The 26,448-nt window shown below is 45.0% G+C and overlaps 1 protein-coding gene across 1 annotated transcript; it reads right to left on the bottom strand.

The window, feature by feature from the left end:
- Positions 1-3,557: 3,557 nt before the first annotated feature.
- On the bottom strand, positions 3,558-25,470 carry LOC147663602 (cis-aconitate decarboxylase-like). Its single transcript, XM_086950330.1, has 6 exons — positions 25,368-25,470; positions 24,896-24,950; positions 22,985-23,172; positions 7,559-7,651; positions 6,715-6,920; positions 3,558-5,463 (listed from the first exon to the last, which is right to left on the bottom strand). Exons 1-6 carry the CDS (start codon positions 25,386-25,388, stop codon positions 4,542-4,544), a joined length of 1,485 nt encoding a protein of 494 aa, XP_086806456.1. The 5' UTR covers positions 25,389-25,470; the 3' UTR covers positions 3,558-4,541.
- Positions 25,471-26,448: the final 978 nt, after the last annotated feature.

The following is a 26,448-nucleotide window of genomic DNA, read 5'->3' as shown; positions in this document are numbered from 1 at the left end:
ACTTTCTGTTCTATTTTGTGCTACAGTAATTTATATTCCATGTTCTAAGTGCTAAATCTGCCTAGTGCTGATTCCTGACAGTGGTCCATGTGGCCCTGTCTTGTACATATCCCCTGTAAATTCTGCCCGTGCCTGTTGGCACATTGTAAAGTGTGTGTTTATCTAATGTGTTTTGGTGTAATACAAAGGCAATTTTTATATATAACCTTGTGTGGAGTTTCCTTTGTGGTGGGCCTTGGGTGTTTTTGCTGGGGTGCGTGCGCAAATACTTAACTCATATTGCCTGCAAGTTTAGCCTTGCTGCTCGCGCCACGTTACCTAGAGGGTGAGCAGGGGTTATCTTGGCGTGCAACTCCCTTGCCCTGACTTGGGAGTGGTGGTTAGGCATGGGCGGAAAATCCGTTTCGCTCGCGGATTTTGCGGATTTTCGGGAAATTCGCAATCCGCGAGATTCGCGAATCTCCCGCAAAATCCGCAAATCCGCGAGCAGCGGATTTTGCTCGCACTGCTCGCACTGTTCGCGTGAGTTCGCGTGAGTTCGCGCCCCGCGAATAAGTGCAAAATTGCAGAAATACGATTTTAGCAAACTGAAAGTAACTACTTACCAGGTTCAAAAGTTCAGGCTCATCATTAGTAGCCATTTCCTGTAGTGCTTGCTGAGGGGCCCCTCCAGAGTTCAGTTGCCAGTTGCAACTATTATGTGACCCTGCTCTGAACCTCAGAATAGTTACACATATGCCACAAAGGTCTTGAATTACAGCTAAGGGAGACAAGCAGGAGCCAGGCTGGCAGTTCAAATCCATGAATCAGCCCCTAATTCATTATTGTCAGTTGGGGCAGGGCAGGTGTTGTAACTAATTTTGCAACAATGAAAGCACTTAGCAAGTGCAAAAGTTCACTAATCAGGAAGCACTAAGGAAGCAGGTGCCAGCTAAAAAAATATTCTGTGACACATTAATCAGCCCCAAATTAATTCAGGTCACTTGAGGCAGGGAAGGTGTGCTTGCGTTGCCACAATAATGTACACCGACTGGACAACCAGAGGGTGCTGTGATGAAACAGAGGGTGGCATGGGTGGGCCAGAGGGTGGCATGAGTAGTCAGAGAGTGGCAGTGGTGACAGAGAGTGGCAGTGATGAAGAAGAGTGTCCCAAACAGGCTGGACACGTAGAAACAACAAGTTCGCGAAACTTGCGACCCGACAGGTAAGTTCGCAATTTGCGACATTGTACAAAACCCTCGCGAACTGGCAGAAACCCGCGCAAACACACAAAAAAAAATCCGCAAATTCGCGAGAATTCGCGGATTTTGCGGATTGCGAGTTCGCAAATCCGCAAAATTCGCGAACGCGAGATTCGCAAAATTCGCCCATGCTTAGTGGTGGTCTGTGACTGACTTTGGCGCAAGCCCTGGCCGGCCAGGGATCCCATTTCTAACACTAATCCATCATTTTCTAGTTAACTCTCCCAAACACTTGAACTTTTGAGATCCTGAAAGAAGGGATATGAAGTGGGGTTTTATTTCCTTAATCTATGTTTGTTACTCCTTTTGTACATCTTTTACTAAAATATGCCCCTACTTTTACAACAACAAGCTGCTCTCCACTGACTTCTGAACCATGCCAATTGCTTTCAAATCTCTGGGACCAATCTCCTCCTTCTGTTGAAGGGAACTTTCCTCGTTGTAATGTTTCAGTTATGTTTGGAGAGTCTGTATTTCACCAGCAGATGTTGCCTCTTGTGAGGTAATTGCTGCATTAACAGTTATTTTAGTAGGAACACCCTCGCCACACTTAAATAGTTGGATTTCCATTTTTATTTTACTGTAGTCAGGATTTGCAGATGATCTCTGGGCCTGTAGACTGTACAGTGTCATCATTAGTCTCAAACACCTTCTAAAGAGCAGAGACAACATATAAGGGACTGTCGATAATAACCTTCATTTGTGAGAGTTTGTTAATCAATTGCTCCTGCACTTTAATATAAACTCCATGAGTATTATCCACCTGTATGTGCTAAGGGAAAATATTCAGATAAGAATTTGTAATTCTGTCTACATCCTGCATTACCTCGCCTGGTGGTCTATGGGCTCACATCCAGGTCTCATCCCTTTATAGGTACAGACTTTGAATGTCCTTCTCTGTGATAGGTCAGGGCATACGTTTCCTATATAGGTCAGTAAAAAGTAAATGGCTCGTTGAGGGCTCTGCACTATATTTCACCCATTCTCTTTCAACATGTTGTGGCCCAAATCTGCTATTTCAGCTGTAGCCTTAGCTCTTGGAAGGGGCTTTTCTATCTTGTAAATTATTAAGAACAGGTATATGATCTGGTGGAGTATCTCTCCTGTCAACCAGTTACCCAATTGTAGCCTATTTAAAAATAATTAATCAGATCAGTTACTGCCAATATTGATAACCAAATCTTTTTCAAGAAGCAAATGTAGGTGTGTTACCCATGCCATTAATTAATTACCACAGATAGCATCAAAGCATATGTTGGACGGGCAATCATAAGGAAACCACAATTAATGTGTCTGACTCACAAACTGCATTTTCTCATGTGTGAAGTAGTACCACTGTGGCACTACTCGTGTACTACAAAATACAGTTCACAAACTTGCAGCCAGGGACCTTTACCTCTGTCTCCCTTGTGTTTTCAGGGTAAAGACCTTTTCCCCGGTGGTGGCGATCTCCACACACTTAGCTACATGAATTAGTAATAAATATAGGAGAGACTGAGTGTGTGGTGGGAGAATGGGGAATATTTATTACTAAATGGGAGGGGTTCAGCCCCATCCCATATGGGGCACCAACTTCTGCAACAACAAGGTGATGGATGGAATGATTGAATTCATCTCAGCTGCTGGCAATGACCAGGGCTGCATTCCAGTGCATCATTTTTCACCCACAATGCCACTCTAGACAAACACCCACCTTGTGCAAATTGGTACCAGCCCTGCTCCTCATAGGAACAGTGAGTCTTGACCTGCCAGACAAGACCCCCTCCAGGTAAGAGGCACAAGCAACACCAGAATGGCTTTGCCCAACTTGGGGCTCGTCAGTAGGGTTTAGCTTGATTCTTTTGGCACAGTGAGCATGGAGCCCATATCTATTGCCCTTCTGGTGATTACTTCAGTGCCCTACACACAGCACTAACTCTGTTCCATGTGGCCCGCAGTTCCTAAGCTGCCTTTCACCTGACTGACTTTTCAATGGCTTTTCACAAAAAAACAGGTCCTGGTGGTCAGAGTGAAGGAAGTGGAGAAGAGAGTAGAAACATTATTTGAAGGTAAGAAAAGCAGACAGGCTCCACATACCCATGGGAAAATGTGTGTAATCCAAATTTCTTCTACCCCTTTGTGTGGCAGATGTGCACATTTGTAAACACTTCTTGGTCTGTGGGTATTTGACTGCTTTCATTTGGCAAAGTGAAAATCACAAATATTCAGTATAAGGCACACCAGAATGCACATTGGTGCCTGTGTCGTTTCTCAGTCCTGAGTCACAATTATGGATTTCATGCTTGTTATTTATTCAGTAGATGCAATGCTCAAAGTTAATAAATAGTTTATTCAGTTTATACAAAAATAAATCTTGTTACTGTACAAACGGATGATACAAATCAAATGTATTTTAGTTCTGATTCGCTTCTGCTCTGTGGCTGAAATTAAGCTGCCTGTGACTTGATGCTTATCCTCCCCAATTTCCCATCAGATGAACACCTGGCTTCACTGAGGCCAGCTGATAAACACAGGCTCACAGAACCCTCAGCTCCAGGGTTCACCTAAAACCTGCGTCCAAACTGGAAATATTAAATATTGTGGCAGGGGGGGGGCGCCCAGTGCTACTGATAGCATGTGATTGCTGGGTGCCCCATGGAGCAGCTGAAAAGTTTCACAGATTTCTCCCAGCAGTCATTTCACCCATCCCATCTTAGCAGGGTCAGATGGTTTCAAGCAGTGTCGGCCAACGCCATTTAGGAAACCTTCATTCGTTCATCACTCAGTCCTGCAGGATTAAGTGTCTTCACATGGCACATGGGTTATGCCTTCTCTATAAATAGGACAGCATGAATTACAAAAATACAAGCCTTGGACCAGCCAATGCTCTGTGCCAAACTACACAACAATGACAGACAATAATAACATTGAAGGTTACATTACAGTAGCCAATCACACTATTATTGAAAAATAAATAATATAAAATACTAAATTGCTTCTTAAAGCAGCAGTGCACCGAATTATAAATACTTTAGTTCAAAACAAATTACTCGGAAAGAGTCGACCCAGAAATAGCATCCCACTGTCCCCCATTGGGAAGGTACAAGGTGCCAGGGCTCTATAAGGTTCATCTGTTTGGGGCCACTCTGAAATAGCAAATATATTTCCATGATTGGCCTGTTATAATTCACACAACAATTTTTAACAACATCTTTTGCACATTTCCCAGGATTTCAGCAGGATTGGTCCTACTGCTGGAATTTAAAGTGACACAGTTCAGGCCAAAGACAGCTGTTGCATATCTTTCTGATTGACGGTTGCCTATTGCAGGGAGGAGGCCAGGCTTGAGCTGTCTTCCAGGCGCTCTATATCTTCCACCATCTCAATGATGTCCTCAGCCTGGTCTTGGTGCAGCACATGGAGAGCATTGGAGCGTAACTTCTCACGGAGCGTGTTTTGGCTGAGGGGCTTCCTCCAGTGCCCATAGAAGGTATCACACCGCCCCGACAGGAGAGTCCCGTCCTCCAGCAGAAGAACCACCTCTCCGTACATCTTGTCAAAGTTGGCTTCATTGTCTACAGGATGCTCCAGCACCACCTTCTCCAGCAGGTTGATCAGACCAGGTCTCATGAGGTTGTCCTCCGTGAAAGAAGAGATGCCCAGTTCTCCGTCCAGGAGGGCTGTGCACGCATTGAACTGGAAGGAGTGTCGGGCCTGGTGTTCTGACTCAGGGAAGGGCCTGTTTATGTACTTAGACACTGGGACCCTCAGAAGAATTCTCTGGATGGAGGAGGGATTGAAGCAACCCATGAGATTGACGAGTCGGTTCCTTACTAACATGGCAGCGTCTGCGACCCAGTGCATGCCCAAGTGTGCAGGGAACCTCTTGAAGGCGATGTCTTGCTTCTCCAGGAGGAAACTATAGTCTTCACCTGGCATTTCCAGGGGTGAGGGCTGGTAGTTACCATAGAAAGCACTGAACCCTGAGCAGCCAGGAACATCATCCAAGATGAGGGGGTTGGCCTCCATCCCACGGGCGGCTAGAAGCGCTGCTTCCATCCCAAGACGGGTGGCATTGCCAATGTGTAGCGGCTTGGCAAGGGTTGCGGCATTGGCCATGGGTGCCCCCGCCAGGGAAGTGGCAATTGCCAGAGCATGGGCACATTGGTCTTTATTCAAGGAAAGGAGCTTGGCTATCGCAGCAGCACTGCCCATCGTGCCAACCACAGAGGGAGGGTGAAACCTGGAAGAGGAGAGAGAAAAATCAGACATTGATGCCAAGTGAAGTAATGTGATTAATGTAAAGAGTGAAAACGCGATCAGATCATGTCAAGTATCTAATAAGGTATTGAGTAACATTAGAGGTGGAATATTAAAGGAACCATCCACTGAACAGTATTAGAAAACGTATCCTCATACCCAATCTTACACATCATCAACAGTTCCAACAGTAAGGGTTCCAGAAGGTCCCTTTGTTTATAATGTGGTTGGGTTGTTATATATATTGTGAGATCATTCACTGAAGAGACCCTTTAATGATAGCTGTAATAGCAGACGGGAAATGCAAATGATAAAATGAGGTCTATGCACCACAGATGAAATGCTAAGATTGGCAATAAAATGCCAAGCAGGCTTGTTTTATTACCTTCTATGTGAGAGGCGAAGCGGAAACACGACCAAGAAGGGGACAGGGGGTGATTATCTTCATGTGAGGGAGCATTAGAGGGGACTGTTACTGAAAGCTTCACTGTCCAAGTACTTTCAAGTATTAACTGTTGTTAGTTGTCCTTTCCCTTCCTTGTGTGCATTGCATGTGAGGTGGGCGGTTAACAGAGATTAATGCACTCTGAACAGTGGCCAATGCAGGTTAATACCAGGCATTTGTTTCTAAGGAATCACAGTAATGTCAGCCATGTAATATGTAATGCTAGGTATATCATGCAGTAAAGCCAGACAAGTATACTAATGATATGGTGCGGTATTGGCACATTAGGAAAATTCAATGTTTACAACCTACTAAGTTCCATTTGCATTTGCTTATTTTGAGAGCATCATACTTGCGTCCGAGGCATAGTTTGGCGTCTGTGGAATATCAAATGCACCTCTTGGCAGTATTGCAGCCCATTGTGCTCATCGCACATTCTTTCAGGGATATAAATGCCCACTGTGGTCATCCCACAGAGCTAGTGGTAGGGCATTATATGTGCACTCTAATGATGCTGCTGTCCTTTGAGGGCATCATACATGCAAGTTAATTTGATTGACGTCCTCTGTGGTTTTTATATATATGTACTGGTAATTTAAACACACTCTGTGGGCATCAAACATGGACCTTCTGCATTTAAATGCCATCTGTAGACACCATGGATAACTGCTTGAAATGTAAATGCCATTTGGGGGCATCACACATAGCTCCTCAATTAAGCATAAACCCTCTGTTAGCATTGCACATAGCTCCTCGATACATACATCGTCTTAGTGCGCATGACCGTACCTCTTTGGGATGTTGCTGGCCTCACTGGAGAACCTCATGAGTCTTCCTTGCACCTCGATGCCCACGTTGAATGCCAGCAGGAGGTCCGCACCGCTCGGCCTTGAACCCATAGGCAGCATCTGAGAAGTAGCCAAGAGAGCAGGCAGAAGAGCACCCGAGGGGTGGGTGGCAGGGTGCCAGGTGTCATCAAAGTCCATAGCGTGAGTCTGTGGAGAGAGGAGAGAGAGTTAGAGGACCATTAAAGAATATTCAGCGACAGCCCTGCTGTCCAGTACTGAAGAGGGATGATGCAAGGTCTTCCAATCAGCAGAGCGACAATTCCATTGACCAATAGGAGCTGTGTACAGAAGGCGGAGGAGACATGATGTCATTCAGAAGATTGACTATTTCTCCGCCCTATAGAAACATATTAAAGAAGGGAGGTGATCCAAGATTCACAATTGGACATTCAGCTATGCTATTGTCTGAGAGAACCCCTCTCCAAAGAGGGTAGAGGAAAGGAAAACAGGACCTAGTATTTAGCATAGAATCTACCTCATCACCTTCTAGAATCCTTTAGAGACTAAATAATCTGTTTGCCACACAACAACCAGGGAACCAGATCCATATCCAATCACTATGTACATGGAGGGTCTTTGTTCATCCTAGAATTTCAAAGATCTCACCTGGTAAGTTATTTTGGTGTTAAACCATATTGATGTGAACCAGGATTGGGGATTCAGTTAAAGTGTAAAGCTGCCTGGTCTCCACCCTCACCCTCCAGTCTAACAGTTGTACTGACATTACACACAGATTCAAGAATTAATCAATAGATTGAATGAGAGGCAGCTGCCCGGTGCCTTACCGCCACTCCATTGGAGAATGCAGCCAGAGTGGGGGAAAGCCGCAGTCCATGTCGTCCGTAAACAGAGCTCGTTGCAGAAGAGGGATACAGGTCCTGATAGAGGAGAAAGAGAGAAAAAGTTATGAAGGAACAATGCCCCGACTGATACCTTGAGGTTCCGTGACGGTTCCGTGACGACTTGAACCCGTGTTTTCAAGTTTGTCGGAAATACATAAAATTAGTATCAGCGAACCGCAAATGATCCATTTAGTATATCCTAGTGTTTTCGCTACGCTACGAGCAAGAGCACTCCTTCCACTGACACATTTCTGATATACACACGGCATCCATCTTAAGATCATGGCCGCCATTTTGTGGTTCCTTGCCCTCACATATGCAATAGCCTCTGATCATTTCATTCACTTCACTTTGATTAAGGACACGTAGCCTTAGCCGGAGATTCACCTCTTACATGACACGTGCACCTTAAACCAGATCACGCTGAAGCTGCATGACTCGACAAAGGCTGCCTCCTCTGCCCGAGGCCAGCCCACCTGAACTGGTTTTCCTGTCCATTGTACCTGATCATGATTAGGCGGCCGAAGCCGGTAGCCTTGCCCATTTACAACCCACAAACATCTCTTATCCCGCTTTTCTATCTTCTGCACCTGGCTCTGCTCCTTTCCTTCTGGGCCTTTATTAGGGGGAGGTAACGAACTTTACGATGAGGCGGTCCGGGTCTTGAATGCAATATTGACAAGGGATTGTGATGGACTGGTGGGAACCCCTCTTCGTGATGTTTGGTATCAGATATTATCGACAGTTCCTGTGTAACGCCAAATATTTATTGTTTAGAGACACAAAGGTTTGGGAATGTACCGACATGTGAAATATTTGCCTAGAGCACAATTTTTAGTATATAAGGAGCAACCCACTTTGTACAAATCGAACAGTCTCCTAGATTCTGCCCGTGTGTAGATTCTGTGACTTCTGTGTCCCTGCAGTAATAAACCTTTGGTCTTTGACGCCACCATCGAGAAGCCCGTGTTTCTGTTCATTTGTGCACCAAGGCAGGTGGGACTCCGGGGTCTTTGGGTGTTGTACCCTGACACCTCTGGACGGAACCAAAAAGTCCAGAACTCCAATTGGCGCCCAACGTGGGGCGACGTCATTCGGTACCGGTCCAAAAGCCTGAAGAGTTCGAGAAGCTTCGTGTGAAGATTCCTGAGGGAGGCGCCCCACTTCATCGATCCCGGCATATCGCAAAAGTGGCCCTGAAGTTCTCTTCCACGAGGGTTCCCGTTCAGGACGGCTGCAGTGGGCCGTTGCCTTGACCGTCGCCCTGTCTTGGACCCGAAGTGGTGCAGTCCTTAGTACGGCGAAACGTGACGGGTTTCTCCTTGGTGACGTCTTCAGTGCCTCAGTTAAGTATTTAGTGATAGCTAGCTGGTTACTTTTGTGAGGATTGTTAAAAATCCTTGATCGGTTCTTGGTTTGGTTTGGTTTTGTAAGATTATCACTAGTTGTTCTGGTTACGATAATCTATTTGGTTCAGTTTTGGGTATCGATACATCAGTTCGTTTTGGTAGGCCTAAAGTTCTTGGTTCAAGTGCACAATTTGTTTCGTGTTTTGTTTGTTTTGTGTTCCGGACTGAGAATGGTAAGTCGGAAAATGTTGTCTTGTTTTACTTGCAACAGTGACTCACAATTAGAGGATTCCTGTCTGGTTCCTCCGATTGGGACTCCCCTATATGACCTATATTGTAAGTATGGTGTGGGTCCTATAACTTATAATGAGATATGGGTCCGTTATTGTAAGAAGGATGGTGTCCTTAGTTGGCCACTGCATGGTAGTTTTGAACAAGAGATTCTCGACAATTTAGAAGAGAAATTGTTTAGGAAGAAAGCCCGGCCGGCAATGTTTGACTCTTTTCGTTATTGGCGGAAAGAATCCAAACAGAGAGAAATGAAAAGGTTGAAAAAAGAGCAAAAAGATCTAGAAGAGTTAACTCTAGAGCAAGCGACTAAGCAGTTGCAGGCTAACGAGTGTGAGAAAGCCATAGATGTAGCCATTAGAGAGCGTAACTTAGCGATTGACAAGTGCTATCCTGCCTTGCCATCGAAAATGGCTAAGATACTGGAGGATTCCGAAAACGATCCTCTGCTATCTTATCTGTTACGATCGCCTCCACCGTATGCACAAGGTGCTACGGCTCCACTGATCCCGAATGTTCAATTGCCGGTTGCTGGACAACCTGGTGTTCTTGTTCCTCAGAATCAAGTTCCTATACCTCCTGTGGTGAATGTAAGTGTTCCTACAGCTCCTCCTCTTCCTGCACTGCCCGCTCCTATACCTACCACTGTACCTATTGGTCCTCAAACTATTTTCCTCGATACTCCTACTGTTTCGTCATCTATTCCTACCTCTACTGCGTTCTCTATGTCTGCGAGTGTACTAACTCCACTTTCTGTTCGTCGAAGAATTACTGATTCTGTTACTAATATGCTGTCTCCTATATATAAAACCTTGATTAAGACTCCTACTCCTGACTCTGTTCAGAGACGGAGTCAGCTTCCAAGTACTGAGGAACGGGGAGTTTTAGACTCCACAGCTCTCAGATGGATTACAAAAGTTAGAAGATATAGTACGAAAGATGTGTTAGAGACATTTATGCAATGGGGAGAGCCAACACAGCGATACGTCTTCGACGAGATGTGCTCGTTGTTGCGTGAGGAAATAGAAGAAGACGATGTCGAATCAGATTTGGAAGATTTAATTAAGATTCAAAAAGAGTTTGCTGCTGGAATGATAGTGGGCGATAATATAAAGGAAGCGATGGAACTCATTTTGAGTTTTAGGAATGATCCATCTCTTCGTTCGCCGAGAGATTTAGAGAAAGGTAGAATGAAGCTAAGTCGCCAATATCCTATGAGGGAAGTTCCTCCAATTTGGCGCGAAGCAGTACAACGTGATGATAATGCGGGTATTGCAGCTGCTCCAGCACAGTTCCAAAGAGTATGGATACATATTCCGTGGAAGCGAGCAGAAGTGTTAGCAGTGAAACAGGCCTTGCCAGATCCACGTAAGAATCCAGCCGGATATTACAAGGAATTGACACAGACAGTTGAGGCTTGTATAATGAACTTAGCCGACATTGATATGTTGTTTGGTAATGTAGTTCCACAACCAGTGTGGGCTAAAATTCGTAGAGAGGATCATCAGGCTGCTTTAGGTGGTGATTGGGCAGCTATCACTGCAGCAGATGCTCAACAAATAGGTGGTGCGAAACCCGAACCCCTAATTGCTAATCTTCCTGGCAGAATAATAGATTTAATGAAGACTCTGATGCCAGCATTGCGTGTTAATTGGGATAAATTATCCGCATGCAAGCAGAAGAAAGACGAAAGTGTCTCCGACTTCTTCACGAGGTTCGAAGAGACTTTTGTAGACCATAGTGGTCAGGATATGAGCACTGAAGGAGGACAGAGATTGTTTGTCGATAAATTTGTGCATAATTTGTTACCCGAATTATGCAATAAATTGAAAGACTCAGAAAGTGCGTGGGCTGTATCTACGACAGCGCAAATACTTGCGACTGCACAGTACTATGAAAATAGGGATAAAGAGGAAAAGGAGAAATCAGAGAAGAAAACGAAAGATTTAAAGACTAAAGTTCTTTTACAGCAGGCGTATCCGCCTCGCACGAATCAGACTAATATGCAACAGAATTCGTATCAAAAGACAGATTATAATTCGACCAGGCCTCAATACCAGTGGAATCAGTGTGCGTACTGTAAGAAAGAGGGTCACTATAAAAATGATTGTCAGATTTTAGCGCAAAATAATGCGGCAGCAGCTCAGAGAGGTCGTGGTGGTTTTGCACAGAATTCTAGAGGTCGAGGACGAGGTGCTATGCCTCCACAAACTAATGATCGTCCTTCTAATCACTTTGATCAGCGAAATGTACAGTCAGCTCAACAGAATAGATCTCAGCAATATCTTGTTGAGGATTATTGTGAAGTTGAAGAGGGATTTCAACAAAATGGGTACTAGGACAGCCATAGACAGAGAGAGGGAGTAGTATCAGTTCCAGTGGATCAGAGTGGGCCTTATGTCGCAGTAGCAACATCAGGTGTAGTCGAACCGTTTCTGTTGGATACTGGTGCCGCAAAAAGTTCTATCATGCATGCGAAACTCCCTGGCGCACCTTTGTCTGGCTCAACAAATGTTTCCGTAGGTTTTTCAGGCGCCCCTGTGTACAACCCGATATCTGGTCCTTTGTCTATTTCTGTTGGACCGTGTCAATTGAAAGCACCCTTAATTTTGACGACAGGTTGTAATGAAAATCTGCTTGGTTTAGATTTGTTAAAACGACTATATGCGACATTGTACTGTTCTCCGGAAGGAGTACAGCTTACTTTGGGTAAAAGACTCACCTCTCCGATGTACTTGTCAATGGACGCACTCCCGCCGGAGCTACGTTCACTCCCTGATTCTCTTTGGGCGACTGGTCCCAATGATGTAGGTCTACTAGAAATTCCACCGTATGTAGTAACTTTGAAAGCGAATGTAAAATTTCCAAGAATTCCTCAATATAAAATATCGAATGAAGGTGAGCGTGCACTCTTATTGATTGTGCAAGATTTGATTAAAAAAGGTGTGGTTGAAGAAACGCGAGGAAATGTTTGTAATAGTCCTGTATTGCCGATTTTGAAACGAACAGATCCTACAAAGCCTCCAGTCTATAGGTTTGTCATAGACCTTAGAGAAGTTAATAAGATTGTAATTCCGCAGTTTCCTGTAGTGCCAGACATTACTGCCTTATTAACATTGATTCCTGCTACAGCTACGTGGTTCTCAGTTATAGATCTCAAGAATGCATTTTTCAGCATTCCGATAGCCGAGGAAAGCAGAGATATTTTTGGCTTCTGTTTAGGAGGTCGCAGTTTCAGATTTAAACGCGCTCCACAAGGCTACTGTGAAAGTCCATCTATTTACAGTCAAGCTTTAAAAAGTCAGCTAGATTCTTTTGTCCTTCCTCCAGGTTCTGCCCTAGTACAATACGTAGATGATCTTTTGGTGGCTGCCGATGACAAGGAAACTTGCAAAGCAGCTACAATTTCACTATTGCATCATTTGTCTAATTTGAATCATAAGGTGTCACCTTCCAAAATGCAATATTGCTGCCAAGAAGTAACCTATTTAGGTCATCTCTTGTCAAAGGAGGGAAGGAAGTTGACCCCAGAAAGAATAAAAGCAATTATGCAAATGAGTGTTCCACGCACACAGAGGGAAGTACGTGCCTTTCTAGGTATTACCTCTTACTGTAGGCAATGGATCCCAAATTTTTCACTTTTAGCAAAGCCATTGGTAGCTTTGACTGGGAAAAATGTTCCGAGTCCGGTGCCATGGTCTGATGAATGTCAAGAGAGTTTTGCTGAATTACGAAAAGCTTTGTGTTCAGCTCCTGTATTGGGCACACCTGATTACAGTAAGCCATTCACGCTCTACGTTCACGAAAGAGAAGGTTGCGCGTTGAGTGTCTTGACACAGAAGTTTGGTGATAAACAACGCCCTTGTGCGTATTTCTCATCAACATTAGATCCGGTAGCTAGAGCATTGCCTAGTTGTTTGAGGGCTACAGCGGCAGCTGCAGCTTCCATTCGACAATCTGCTGGTTTGGTGATGAACAATATGCTAGTGGTCATGGTTCCTCATGCAGTGGACACACTCATGAACCGAACGAAGACACAACACCTTACTAGTGCGAGATTATCTGGTTACGAGCTGACGTTATTAGCGAGTCATATTCAGATCAAAAGATGCAATGTATTGAACCCAGCAACATTGTTGCCGACTGATCAAGAGTCGAGTGATTCTGAGCCACATGACTGTTATTTCAAAACGGAAGAAGAGACAAAAGGTCGTATCGACTTGAGAGATACTCCTCTATCCGACCCAGATGGTACGCTGTATGTGGACGGGTCATGTTTTAAATTGGAGAATGGTGATGTGACTGCTGCCTACGCGGTAACGACTTTGAAGACGATTGTGGAGACTGCAAGAGTGAGTCAGAATTCTGCCCAAGCTGCAGAGTTAATAGCTCTTACGAGAGCGTGTGTTTTAGCTGAGGGAAAGAGAGTGAATGTGTTTACAGATAGTCAGTACGCATTTGGCGTGGCCCATAGTTTTGGCCGGTTGTGGAGAGAAAGGGGTTTCATTACGTCCCATGGGACTAAGATTCAACATGGTCAGCTAGTTAACGACTTGTTAGAATCTCTAACCTTACCGACTGAAGTTGCGATTGTGAAGTGCAGTGCTCATAAAGCAATCACGGATGATGTTGGTCGGGGAAATGCCTTTGCTGATGAAACCGCTAAACAGACAGCTAGAGACATGATGAGTAGAATGTATGTTGCTACGTCTGCAAGATGGATTGCTGAGTCTGGAATGTGTGAGGACACAATGGAAAGTGTGAAAGAGATTCAGAAAGAAGCGACTGAGGAAGAGAAACGCGTATGGAGAGAAAGTACGGGCAAATTGGACTCGAATGGATGTTGGATCGATTTGACAGAACAGCAGCGTTGGATGTTGCCTGATGCGTATGTGCTTGCAGTAGTGACGATGGCGCATGGAGTGGCGCACATAAGTTCTAAAGGGATATGTAAGATGTTAGCTCCGGTCTGGAAGAATGAGGGAATCAGTAAGTGTGCAGAGAGAGTGGTGAAAAATTGTATGGTGTGCTTGATGCATAATCCTGGCAAGGGAACTCCAACTCCAGCTGGTCATTTTGCTCCTCCTTCCTGTCCCTTTGAAGTAATACAGTTAGACTTCATTCACATGGAACGCTGCAACAATTTAAAATACGTCCTGGTGGTGGTTTGTGCTTTTTCCAGGTGGATAGAAGCATACCCACTAAAGGACAACACTGCTTTATCAACTGCCAAAATTCTTCTCAAAGAATTTTTCCCTAGGTTTGGAATGCCACGGATTGTATGGTCAGATAACGGAAGTGAGTTTATAGGGAAAGTTATGCAGAGTGTGTGTGCTGGTCTAGGATTGAAACAAAAATTTCATAGTGCGAACCATCCCCAGTCTGCTGGTTTAGTTGAGGGTTACAATGGCACCCTCAAGCTTAAAATAGCCAAAATTCAAGCATCCACAGGTTTGGCTTGGCCAGACGCACTTCCTTTGGCCTTGTTATCAACAAGAGCAACAGTGCATTCTAGAATAGGGCTTTCTCCATATGAGATTGTATTTGGCCGCCCGGCAAATGTCTGGGGTGTGCCAAGGCCTAAACAATTCTGCTCCATTGAATATCCTATGTTGATAGACTATCTTTACGACTTGACTGCTAAATTAAGTCTTATTCATCAACAGGTCTTTGATGCTTTGCCAAAACCTCCGGAGAGTCCAGGGCATCAGCTGAAACCCGGCGACCACGTGGTGGTCAGAAATTTTGCGAGGACAAAGAATCTTCAGCCTCGCTACATCGGCCCCTTCCAAATCCTGCTGGCGACGAGGACAGCTGTACGTGTTGCTGGTCGCAAGCACTGGATCCACGCTTCTCACGTAAAGCGTGTTCCACTGCCGCTGCCCTACGACGACTGGGTGAAGAAGGGAATTGGTGCCTCCGAAGCTGAAACAACTCCGAAATTTGTCCCTTTCAGCGATGCCGATTTGATTTCTGACACTTTGAAACGTGACTCTCCTCTTGAAAAGACTGCTTTGAACATTGAAAATTTGTCTCCAGCACCAGAAGAAACTTTGCCATCTGCGAACGTAAACTCTGCAACAGCTGCTAGTGATACACTATTTTCCGATCAAACAGTACCAGCGAAGAAAAGATACAACCTTAGAAGCCATAAAAAGGACTAATAAAGCAGGCAACTGCACACTGTGATTTTGATATATATATATATATTTTGAACTTTTGCCTTCAGCCAGGAAGTTTGTTATTGTTTATTGTTTTTAAAATTGCCTTGCCGTCTGGGTAGCCGTAGGGTCGTGGCTGTGTGCCTAGTTTGAATTTGCAGGGGTCTGACACAAGGTCGATCTTTCTGTTAGTACTGGGAACTCCCAGGGCTGACAGAGGCATTTTCATCTACGTACACATCATCAGTGGTCGCGAGCGGATTGTAGAAGATGGAACTTCCTGCGCTGCAACGAGAAAATGTGATTTACGTTCGCAGAAACAGACTAAATAGAATTCTTCATAGCAAATGTTTCTTGATGCAATGTGCCATTACATTTTTGATTGTTTTAGCAACACTGGTGGGTGGAATTGTCTTTAGCATAAATTTGATTTTTGTGCCAGTATCTACAGTACCTCCCCTTGATCCTGCTATTTCTACTGTTTCTTCTATACACTCTTTTCACTCGTTTCCGGAACATGAGCAAGCTCGACGCTCAGAATTCATTAATAATACTTTTGTACAGCTCTTGCACCAACACCAACTGGTAGTTAACACGACAGACTGTTGGGTGTGTGGCTTGATACCTCACACTATGGATAAAGGTATTCCCTATCTGGTTTTGCCTTTCAGCTACAATGGATCATTTCAGGCCCTTCAAACCATCTTTGCTTATGCTCTTGAAACTTATCCTCCACGTCCACCACGTTCCACTAAATATAACTCTGCCAACAAAGCTTTAGTCCAGGGAATTATTGACATGGTCAAGGACGTCAATAATACTCCATCATACCCTAGAGACGAATTGCGAGTATATTTAAGTTGGAATACTTCAGAGTATCGCCTTAGTTTAGGAGAAAGCAAGCGTAAAAGCTCAACTCCAATCTGGGTCGTACCTCACCGAGGTCAGGTCTGTTTGCAAGGTAATGGGAGAAATCCGAGAGCTCAGCTAGGGAGGAGTGAGTGCGTAGAGACTTATGTGTTTCCGGCTAACTCTTCCCCTGCCTTTCTTACTGCTAGGGGTACCTATTTCATTTGTCGAGACAGAGCTTATACATGGTTGCCTGCCGACTTCTCAGGATCATGTTATATTGCTCGATTATTGCCTCCGACATACACTGTTTCACCTGATTACCACAGAACAAGAGTAGCGAGAGGTGTCTTCAGCAAGGAAGATACAGCTGGTCAGGAAGCTGGAGACTTCTTCAAAGGCTTCCTTCCGTTCTGGGGGCCTATGGCCAATAGTAGAAACATACGTCAGCTAACACGGGTAGTTGAATCTACTATTACCGAAACTGCTGGTGCCCTTAGCAATCTGACAGCTGAGCTTCAGGCGGATAGGCTCATGACATTGCAGAACCGTATGGTTCTAGATGTTATACTTGCAGATCGAGGTGGGGTATGCAGAATGATCCAATCGAGCTGCTGTGTCTTTATTCCTAATAATGCTCCAACAGTTTACGAGGCGATCTCTAAGTTGCACAAGATTTCGGACTCCATACATGTAGATGAGGGAAACTGGTCCTTTATGGAGTGGGTTTGGACTCTGATCTCAGCGTGGGGATGGAAGGTTCTAATGGTCATTGGTGTCATCTTAATATTACTATTCTCATGTTGTCTGATTATCCAGTGTGGTCCTGCTCTGTGTAGTCTTTGTGCTACAACCTGTTTTAGGAAACCACCTGCATTTGGAGAAAAGACACGAGAAAGGATGATGATACAACAGCATGTCACTGACCTGATGAGCATAGAACTAGATTCAGACATAGATTGAGTAATTGCCTATGTAAGGGCAAAAGGAGGGTCTGAGGTTCCGTGACGGTTCCGTGACGACTTGAACCCGTGTTTTCAAGTTTGTCGGAAATACATAAAATTAGTATCAGCGAACCGCAAATGATCCATTTAGTATATCCTAGTGTTTTCGCTACGCTACGAGCAAGAGCACTCCTTCCACTGACACATTTCTGATATACACACGGCATCCATCTTAAGATCATGGCCGCCATTTTGTGGTTCCTTGCCCTCACATATGCAATAGCCTCTGATCATTTCATTCACTTCACTTTGATTAAGGACACGTAGCCTTAGCCGGAGATTCACCTCTTACATGACACGTGCACCTTAAACCAGATCACGCTGAAGCTGCATGACTCGACAAAGGCTGCCTCCTCTGCCCGAGGCCAGCCCACCTGAACTGGTTTTCCTGTCCATTGTACCTGATCATGATTAGGCGGCCGAAGCCGGTAGCCTTGCCCATTTACAACCCACAAACATCTCTTATCCCGCTTTTCTATCTTCTGCACCTGGCTCTGCTCCTTTCCTTCTGGGCCTTTATTAGGGGGAGGTAACGAACTTTACGATGAGGCGGTCCGGGTCTTGAATGCAATATTGACAAGGGATTGTGATGGACTGGTGGGAACCCCTCTTCGTGATGTTTGGTATCAGATATTATCGACAGTTCCTGTGTAACGCCAAATATTTATTGTTTAGAGACACAAAGGTTTGGGAATGTACCGACATGTGAAATATTTGCCTAGAGCACAATTTTTAGTATATAAGGAGCAACCCACTTTGTACAAATCGAACAGTCTCCTAGATTCTGCCCGTGTGTAGATTCTGTGACTTCTGTGTCCCTGCAGTAATAAACCTTTGGTCTTTGACGCCACCATCGAGAAGCCCGTGTTTCTGTTCATTTGTGCACCAAGGCAGGTGGGACTCCGGGGTCTTTGGGTGTTGTACCCTGACACCTCTGGACGGAACCAAAAAGTCCAGAACTCCAACCTTCTGTGGGGTTTATCAGGAGCCACTTGGGAATGTAGATACACCTACATGAGTCCTACACAGGATAGTGCAAGGCCACAGGCTGCGTAGGAGAAAACCTATCCCAGTGCAAGGTTTACTTCTTAAAGCGCACAGACACTATACCCCAAGATGCACCAAACTCTAAACTCTTCACAATCATGAGTGCGTAGAACATTCTAAATAGCCCATCCTTCTCAACCCTACAGGTGTCTTCACCTCCCATTGTAAGGAGCAGAAAACCTTGTTAAACATAGTCAGAGAGAGATTAAATGTATCTTTATCCTCAAACCAAATGCCGTTGGCATGTTGACCAACCCAGGCTTTTTGGGACCTTTGCTATCTAATGGTAGATGGTTGTCTGACTCTGAACTCTAATCCGTAGAACATCAAACACAGAACTATTTGTATGCAACTCTGTACACAATATTGCCCAAGATGTAGTTAACAGTACGTTTTTGTCTATAGATCACGTAGCGGCAGAAACTGGTAGTAAAATTGTTGACCCATGGCCGGTTACTTGAATTAATATCTGATTTTCTTTACTTAGTAATATCTCAGGTAAATATTTCACTGAAACATCTCGCCTGCCTTTAGTTGGGTGTTGCTGCTTTTATTGAAGTCCAATTTCTCCTGCATAATAGAATTCGAATACATTTACATAGCAAACACCCATCCTGATGGTAAACAGATATCAGTTAACGCATGAAAAAAAATTGAGTAGTTGGTTGCATGCATTTGTGGCATCTTTTATCTTGCACTATTTCAGTTTGAAATTGAACATCTATTATTTGCATCAATTTAGTTAGCGGACGTGCAATTACGTTCCATCCCATCTTGTTTGTTATCTGAAAGTGTCTGAGCCGGTGATGCCACCTAATGTCTGAAGGGTACTTTTTCTTGTGATTTGAATGGTAAAAAAAATCCCATTCATGATGCTGCATTGTGTAGATCCTGTTCTCCAGTTCCCCATTGTGATTTCATACTGTATTCTTTTGTTATACCCCAAACACTTCCAACAATAATGAGTGGGTGCCCTAAGTACCCATAAAAAGCCGGAGTGTGTGCCCAAAGCACCCACAACAATCATGAGTGTGTGCCCCAAGCACCCACAACAATCATGAGTGTGTGCCCTAAGCACCCACAACAATCATGAGTGGGTGCCCTAAGTACCCACAACAATCATTAGTGAGTATCCTAAGCACCCACAACAATCATGAGTGTGTCCTAAACACCCATGACAATCATCAGTGTGTCCTAAGCACCCATGACAATCATGAGCGTGTCCTAAGCACCCATGACAATCATGAGCATGTCCTAAGCACCCATGACAATCATTAGTGTGTCCTAAACACCCATGACAATCATGAGTGTCCTGCACCCATGACAACCATGAGTGTGTCCTAAGCCCCCATGACAATCATGAGTGTGTCCTAAGCACCCAAGACAATCATGAGTATGTCCTAAACAACCATGACAATCATGTGTGTCCTAAGCACCCATGACAATCATGAGTGTGTCCTAAGCACCCATGACAATCATGAGTGGGTGCCCTAAGTACCCACAACAATCAGGAGTGTATGTCCTAAGCACCCACAACAATCAGGAGTGGGTGCCCTAAGTACCCACAACAATCAGGAGTGTGTGCCCTAAGCACCCAGAACAATCATGAGTGTGTGCCCTAAGTACCCACAACAATCAGGAGTGGGTGCCCTAAGTACCCATAAAAAGCAGGAGTGTGTGCCCTAAGCACCCACAACAATCATGGGTGGGTGCCCTAAGTACCCACAACAATCAAGAGTGTGTGCCCTAAGGACCCACAACAATCATTAGTGTGTATCCTAAGCACCCACAACAATCATTAGTGTGTGTCCTAAGTACCCATGACAATCATGTGTGTCCTAAACACCCATGACAATCATGTGTGTCCCAAACACCCATGACAATCATGTGTGTCCTGAACACCCATGACAATCATGAGTGTGTCCTAAGCACCCATGAAAATCATGTGTGTCCTAAGCACCCATGTAAATGTAAATGTAAATGTACAGGAATTTATATAGCGTAAATCACCGAGCGGTTTCTAAGCGCTTACTTAGGGAACCCGTCCTGGTATTCCCCTGTGAGATAACCCCAGCAGGGTATCCGCAAGGTGAAAGCCAGGCATCCCGCCGCGAGGGGCCGTTGTGGAGATTAAGCAAGCTATTGCCCAGAGTCGCAGAGTGTGAACCCGTGAATCGAGTAGGCACCGGAGCAAGAATTGTAGAGTCCATGGACATTTTAGGACTCAAGACCCCGCCAAGCCGGGAATTGAACCCAGGTCCAGGGCTGACCTCTGCTTCCAGGTCTGCCTCCTCTAACCAGTGAGCCACACTTCTCCATGACAATCATGAGTGTGTCCTAAGCACCCATGACAATCATGAGTGTGTCCTAAGCACCCATGACAATCATGAGTGTGTTCTTAGCACTCACAATAATCATGAGTGCGGTCTGAGGGTTCTTGTGAAACAGAACAAGGTCCAGAGCTGGGTTCTAAGGTCTAGAGGTGTTCACCAACTGCACCCTCCTTATCTGAACGTGACTGCCATCAGCTCCCCAGGCTGTGGAAGATTGACAGTGGGGGCAAGAATACATCAAGTGGCCGGGCAGACTTTTTTGCCTGTTACTGGCCAAGGAGAGTTTACCTCCTGGCCTCTGCTGTGTTTTAACCCCTTCGCTGCTGGCCCGTTTCCGCCGCTGTGCGGTAAACAAACGAACAGGGCGGGGCCGTGACGAACCCCAGCCGTCATCAGCACACGAGCACCGCTGGGGTTCGTCACCAGCATGCAAGGGGTTAAAGTGCTCTACCGCTGCCCTCCAAATGACTCCATCATTGCATCCATGTGGGACATGTATGACATGCTTTCGCGTAGAATACATGTACAGTAGAATGTGCATGGAATGAATGTGCTGTATGCAACTGCAGCACCCTATGAATCCCTTTTGATGTCCTGAACCACAGTGGGTCATTAGAGGGTGGTTGGACAGAGCTCCAGTTAGCAATGTGAACTTCAGGGCTCTGTGACACCTTCCTGAGGCCCTTTGCGTTGGACCAGATTCTAGGAGGGAAGGTTAGGAGACAGATGGTCCTATTGTAGCGAAGGGAAATTCCCCTGCTCTTTCCAGCTCTGTTGCTCCTCAGAAGTGTAAACCCCAACAAGCTGAGTGGTAGTTAGTGTGCCTTTATTTTTGGGTGTCCCCCGAGAAGAGGCTCACTGCCCTTTTAACTCTGTGAGGCAATGACTGCATGGACCTGTCTAGGAGGAATGCGCAAAAGTCCTGAGCTGCCTGAAACCCTTGGCTTGTGGAATGCACAAACTATCTGCAAACTTGAACCAAGTTTTGGGTAGACCCCACTATCCACTGTTTGAGGATTTCTCTGCCAGAATGCTAGGGTTTCACACCAGTGGTCATGATAAACTTTTCTGTGCTTGTCGTCATTGACTACTAACGCCTCTCCGCCAGGCTTGAGAACCAGAACAAGGATGACTCGGTGGCACCTATGGGGTGTGAATAAGCTAAAGCACCTGTGAACAGTTACACGCTCACTGAGATCACATTACCTGTCACGGTCGCCCCATACTGAACCTAAGGGTGTGACTAAAGGGGGGGCCTGAAGAACTTAGAATCATCACCTTAATTGAAATTACAACAACTTGAGTGAGAAGCTACTACCTCAAGAACATACAGCATCATCAGCTGTCCTTTCCCATCCTCCATTGGACCATCGCTGTGACTAGTGTGGCTCTGAACCTCGCTTGGGTGTGGATTTGTGTTTAGGCCCAAAGAAGAAGCACTAAGGAGGGTCTAAATATGAAATCAGCAGTGCTGGTGGATTGGGGCCTGCATCGCCCTCTGGCCCAGACACCCCAATAGTGTTGGGTAGGCCCAGGCCCAGTCAGAACCCCTCCTCTTGGTGGGCCGTCTGGAAACACAGACCACTGGTAGACACACACATTGCCAGCCCACAGCCAGCAAGACGCAACCGAACTTCCACAAACCTAGTCATGCTTCTGGTGGGGAGTGGTGGAGTGGGAGGAGACCCCAGAAATGGGAGCAGTCAAAACACCTGCACTAACCCGTTTCTTGATAGGGCAGTGGGACAGATTTCACACTGAAGAGATCATACAATTTCTAAGGACAGAAAATCATTAATTTCCTCAAACAGAAATTGTTACATTAAATATTGTGTCCCATGTTTGTCTTGTCTCTAATATTTTATGTGCAGTATTCTGTTGTGTGACTGAGGTACAGTACGTTTTTGCTTTGACTTAAAACACTAGCTGGACATAAATGTAATGATTGCTAATAGACATTTCATTCAATTCCACACCGTCTCTTTGAGTAGGACTTGAAACAGCCCAACTTTGCTACCAATGGGGTCAAGTGCTAAAGGGGTATGCTTGGTGTTCAGTTTCTTGAGTCCAGTTTTGTTCTCAATAGTAGAGTTAAACTCCAGGACACAAGTGATAAAATGCTTTGATTGTTAAAATGTGAGCCCTGTAACTCTTGATTGTCCTGGGACTCCTGAAAAAGTTCACACAATGCTCCATAGAGTATTTCCTACAATGGTCTAGGCCTGATCACACCTTGTAGTATCTAGGGTGATGCTGTGCACCTGTGGTCTAGAGGTTCCCTTTAAAAGGATGATTGTTCCATAGATCTTTGCCTGGTGTGTTCCAGGCCTCATCTTACCTGGCAGTATCGCAGGGCGATGTCGAAAACATGCGTTGTGCTTCCCACCAGTCCAACCCCGATGCTGTCCAGGATCATGCGCTTGCTGCGGTGTCGCACCACTTGGGACAGGTGATCCGACTGGACTCCATGGATAAAGGAAGCAAAGCTGCTAGTGACCGCCTTCTCCAGGGGGGAGCCTTCCAGCGCTGCACAGGAAGAAGAGAGAGGATAAGAGCTACTGCTGGCTTGGGTTGGAGTCAGACAAGAAATCCAGCGGATCTGGACCAGAAAGAGAACGAGCTCAGATGGATCTCAGTCAGCATCACGCGGACAAGGAGACGAGGCTGAACGAAGACCTACGTCAGGATGGTAAACACTGGAAAATTTAACAAACCCTAGATCAAAAATCACTTAACAAACTTAAGGACATAGAACATTTAACAAACCCTAGGACACAAAACACTTAACAAACCCTACGCTTTCATCTGAACTACATTAGAAAAGTGAAATCATTCATTTCTCCGGCGGATCTCAAACTGGCAGTCCAATCCTTAGTTATATCAAGGATTGAATATGGCTGTACAACATTAGCAGGCCTACCAAAAATAACCACAGAACCACTAAAAGCACGCCTCAATGCAGCTGCAAGAATCATCACCGCATCAAGGAAATTCGACCATATCTTTCCACACTTGAAAGCGTTAAACTGGCTACCGTACGAAGCCAGAATCCAACTTAAACTGGCATGTATTACCCACAAAGCGATCCACTACGAAACACCAAGATACCTGGCCCAGAAAATGTAGTTATCAGGTGGAAGCAGACCTGCCAGGAGTGCCAAAGAGCTGCTGCTGAGACCACCCATCTTCAGGAAGAAGAAAACATATGATAGAGCTTTCTCAGGGCCAGCCCCCAGAATATGGAACCCACTCCCTCCAATCATTAGGAAAATTCCAACCACAGTAACATTTAAGAGGGAAGCTAAGATCTTCCTGATGAGTAAGTTCGTTCGATAGACAAGACCGCTCATCACTAGCACCATGACATAGATGGTTCCTAAACAGGACAACTATGCTGCAAAAAGTAAGTCTCCAGTTAGACGTGGAATAACCTTTATCAGCACTGTACTAATCCGGACTTGTTAGAACTCACGAGAAAAAGACATTTTCAGAACTATCAAGTACTGGAAGCCCCAGCACGCCTGATACCAAATGTATCCTAAAGTTACCTCATGTCACTGTATTTTCGTATGTTAATACTCTATCTATGGCTATTGAATATACCTACCTCATATCACTATGATTCGTAATGAACACAAGATGTAATTTTATACTACGTCATGTAAATGTGAAGCGCTCTGATACCCAAGGGTCAAGATTCCGCTATACAAAACTCTTTAAATAAATAAAATAAAATATGACATGCTACATTTAACAAACCCTACTACACGGAACATTTAACACACCCTTGGGCACAAAATATTTAACAAACCTTAGGACACAGAACATTTAACAAACCCTAGGAACAGACCATTCAACACATCTTAGGACACAGCACCCCTAGGACACAGCACTTTTAACACACCCTGGGACATAGAACTTTAAAAACCTTAGGACACTAAACATTTAACAATCCCTAAGACACAGATCATTAACAAACACTAATTCACCTAACATTTAACAAACCTTAGGACACAAAACATTTAACAAACCGTTAACACACTTCACATTTAACAAACCCTAGGACACAGAACTTTTAACAAACCTTGAGACACAGAACATTTAACAAACCCTAGAACACAGCACATTTAACAAACCTTGAGACACAGAACATTTAACAAACCCTAGGGCACAGCACAGTGATCCGACCCTAAGACACAGCCCCCCCCCCCCCCCCGTGACTCCCAGCGTGAACATGCGTGACACCTACCTTCCAGGGCCGCAGTGTGAGTCCGTCTGGACAGCGAGAGGACGGGCTTTGATTTCTGAAAAAAGAAAGGGTTTGACGTTAGAAAGGTATGTATGTGTGTCTGTGGACCTCTGAGGGTCAGGCAAGGGGCCTCTTCCAAGAAATGTTAAATCTCGACTCTTTTGTGCGTGCGGCCGAGACACAATGGAGCGCGCGTGCACGAGCCATGAGGCAAGCAAACAAAGTGCCCACCCTCAGTTCCCCAACAATTTTAAGAAGTGTAAACAATGAAAGCGCTTTAACCTTATGAAATCTAGAATGAACAAATGTTAACCCTCTGTATGTGGCACAGCGTCACTGCAGCACGGGGTGCAGGAGGTGCTACACCAGCAGATACAATCTGAACGATTTTAGACAGAGAAAGAACAAGATACAACAGGTAAACATAGCGGCCGAGCGATGCGAAAACACGAAACTTGGAACAGAGCCTCACCTGGAAGGTAGACAGCAGCATCGTGTGCCTTGAAGCTTTCTTATCCCGAAAGAGCGCCCGTCACTGGTGCTGGCAGAAGGCTGCTGTCTCTGGGGCTGGAGGGTAGATGTCTCTGGTGCTAGAGGGTAGATGTCTCTGTTCCTGCAGGGTGCAGACGTCTCTGTTGTTGCGGGGTGCAGAGGTCTCTACTATTGTCGGGGTGCAGCTGTCTTGCGGTTGCAGGAGACCGGTGTCCCTGGTGCTTGCTGTCCCTGTCTGCCTCTTCCATGGTTTATATTCACTTCAGGTGAATGGCTCTGGAGCAATAGACATCCCCAGTGACGTCACCGGAAGGGGGCGGGGCAAGGTGTGTCCAGATTCGGGGAAAGAACAGGGAAATACTTGGAGGAAACTCCGGACAAAAAAACCCGTTTGTAAACATGTTTTTATTTATTTACTTCTGTTGAAATCTGCTTTAGGCAAACAAAGAAATTATCGGACCATTTTACAAAGCACAAAGAATAATTCGATCTGAGTTCAATCATCAAACATTAATTAACCTCTTATAAGACACTCATTTACTAAAAAATGTTTATTAACATTTATGCAAAACTCAACAAAGGAGCTGCTTCAGGGAAACCTTTGGTATCATTTTCTAAAACTCACGGGAATACAACAGTTGAAGTACGAAAAACGTAAAGAACCCTGGCCAGTATCTTTGGAAATAAGTGCTTTAAAAAGTCCAATTGTGGTGACATATTTTAGAAACCTCTTTAATCAGTAAGAAAGGCACCCAAACGCTGCCCACCCACAACCTCCCTCTACAGCAGAGGTCTTCAAACTTTTGGATGCCGAGACCCCTTGTCAACATTTTGAGGCGTAAGGACCCCCTCCTGACAAAAATTTCTAAACCTGTAGGCAGGGCTTCTGGAATTACGAGGCAGGTGAGGACCATATTACGCGACAGGCTTGACTAAATTGTGTGTGAAGTAAATGTAAGTGATGTTATGTGATGCTGTGTATTTTGGGATAGCATTGCTTCATTATTTTGATATTTTTTACACACAGTAACACTGAGGAAAGATTTCACCCCATCAGAACC

This window comes from Lissotriton vulgaris, unplaced genomic scaffold, assembly GCF_964263255.1.
Source record: "Lissotriton vulgaris unplaced genomic scaffold, aLisVul1.2 SCAFFOLD_593, whole genome shotgun sequence".
In the NCBI taxonomy this organism is placed as follows: domain Eukaryota; kingdom Metazoa; phylum Chordata; class Amphibia; order Caudata; family Salamandridae; genus Lissotriton; species Lissotriton vulgaris.
Note: the sequence above shows the minus strand (reverse complement) of the source record. Positions and strands in the feature narration are given on the sequence as shown.

Coding starts and splice junctions, on each gene's coding strand:
- LOC147663602 (XM_086950330.1), bottom strand. CDS start 25,388: ATGCTGCTGTCTACCTTCCAG. Junction 7,652..22,984: donor TCGCCCTGCGATACTGCCAG/GTAAGATGAGGC, acceptor CTCCTCTATCAG/GACCTGTATCCCTCTTCTGC. Junction 5,464..6,714: donor GCCAGCAACATCCCAAAGAG/GTACGGTCATGC, acceptor CTCCTCTTCCAG/GTTTCACCCTCCCTCTGTGG.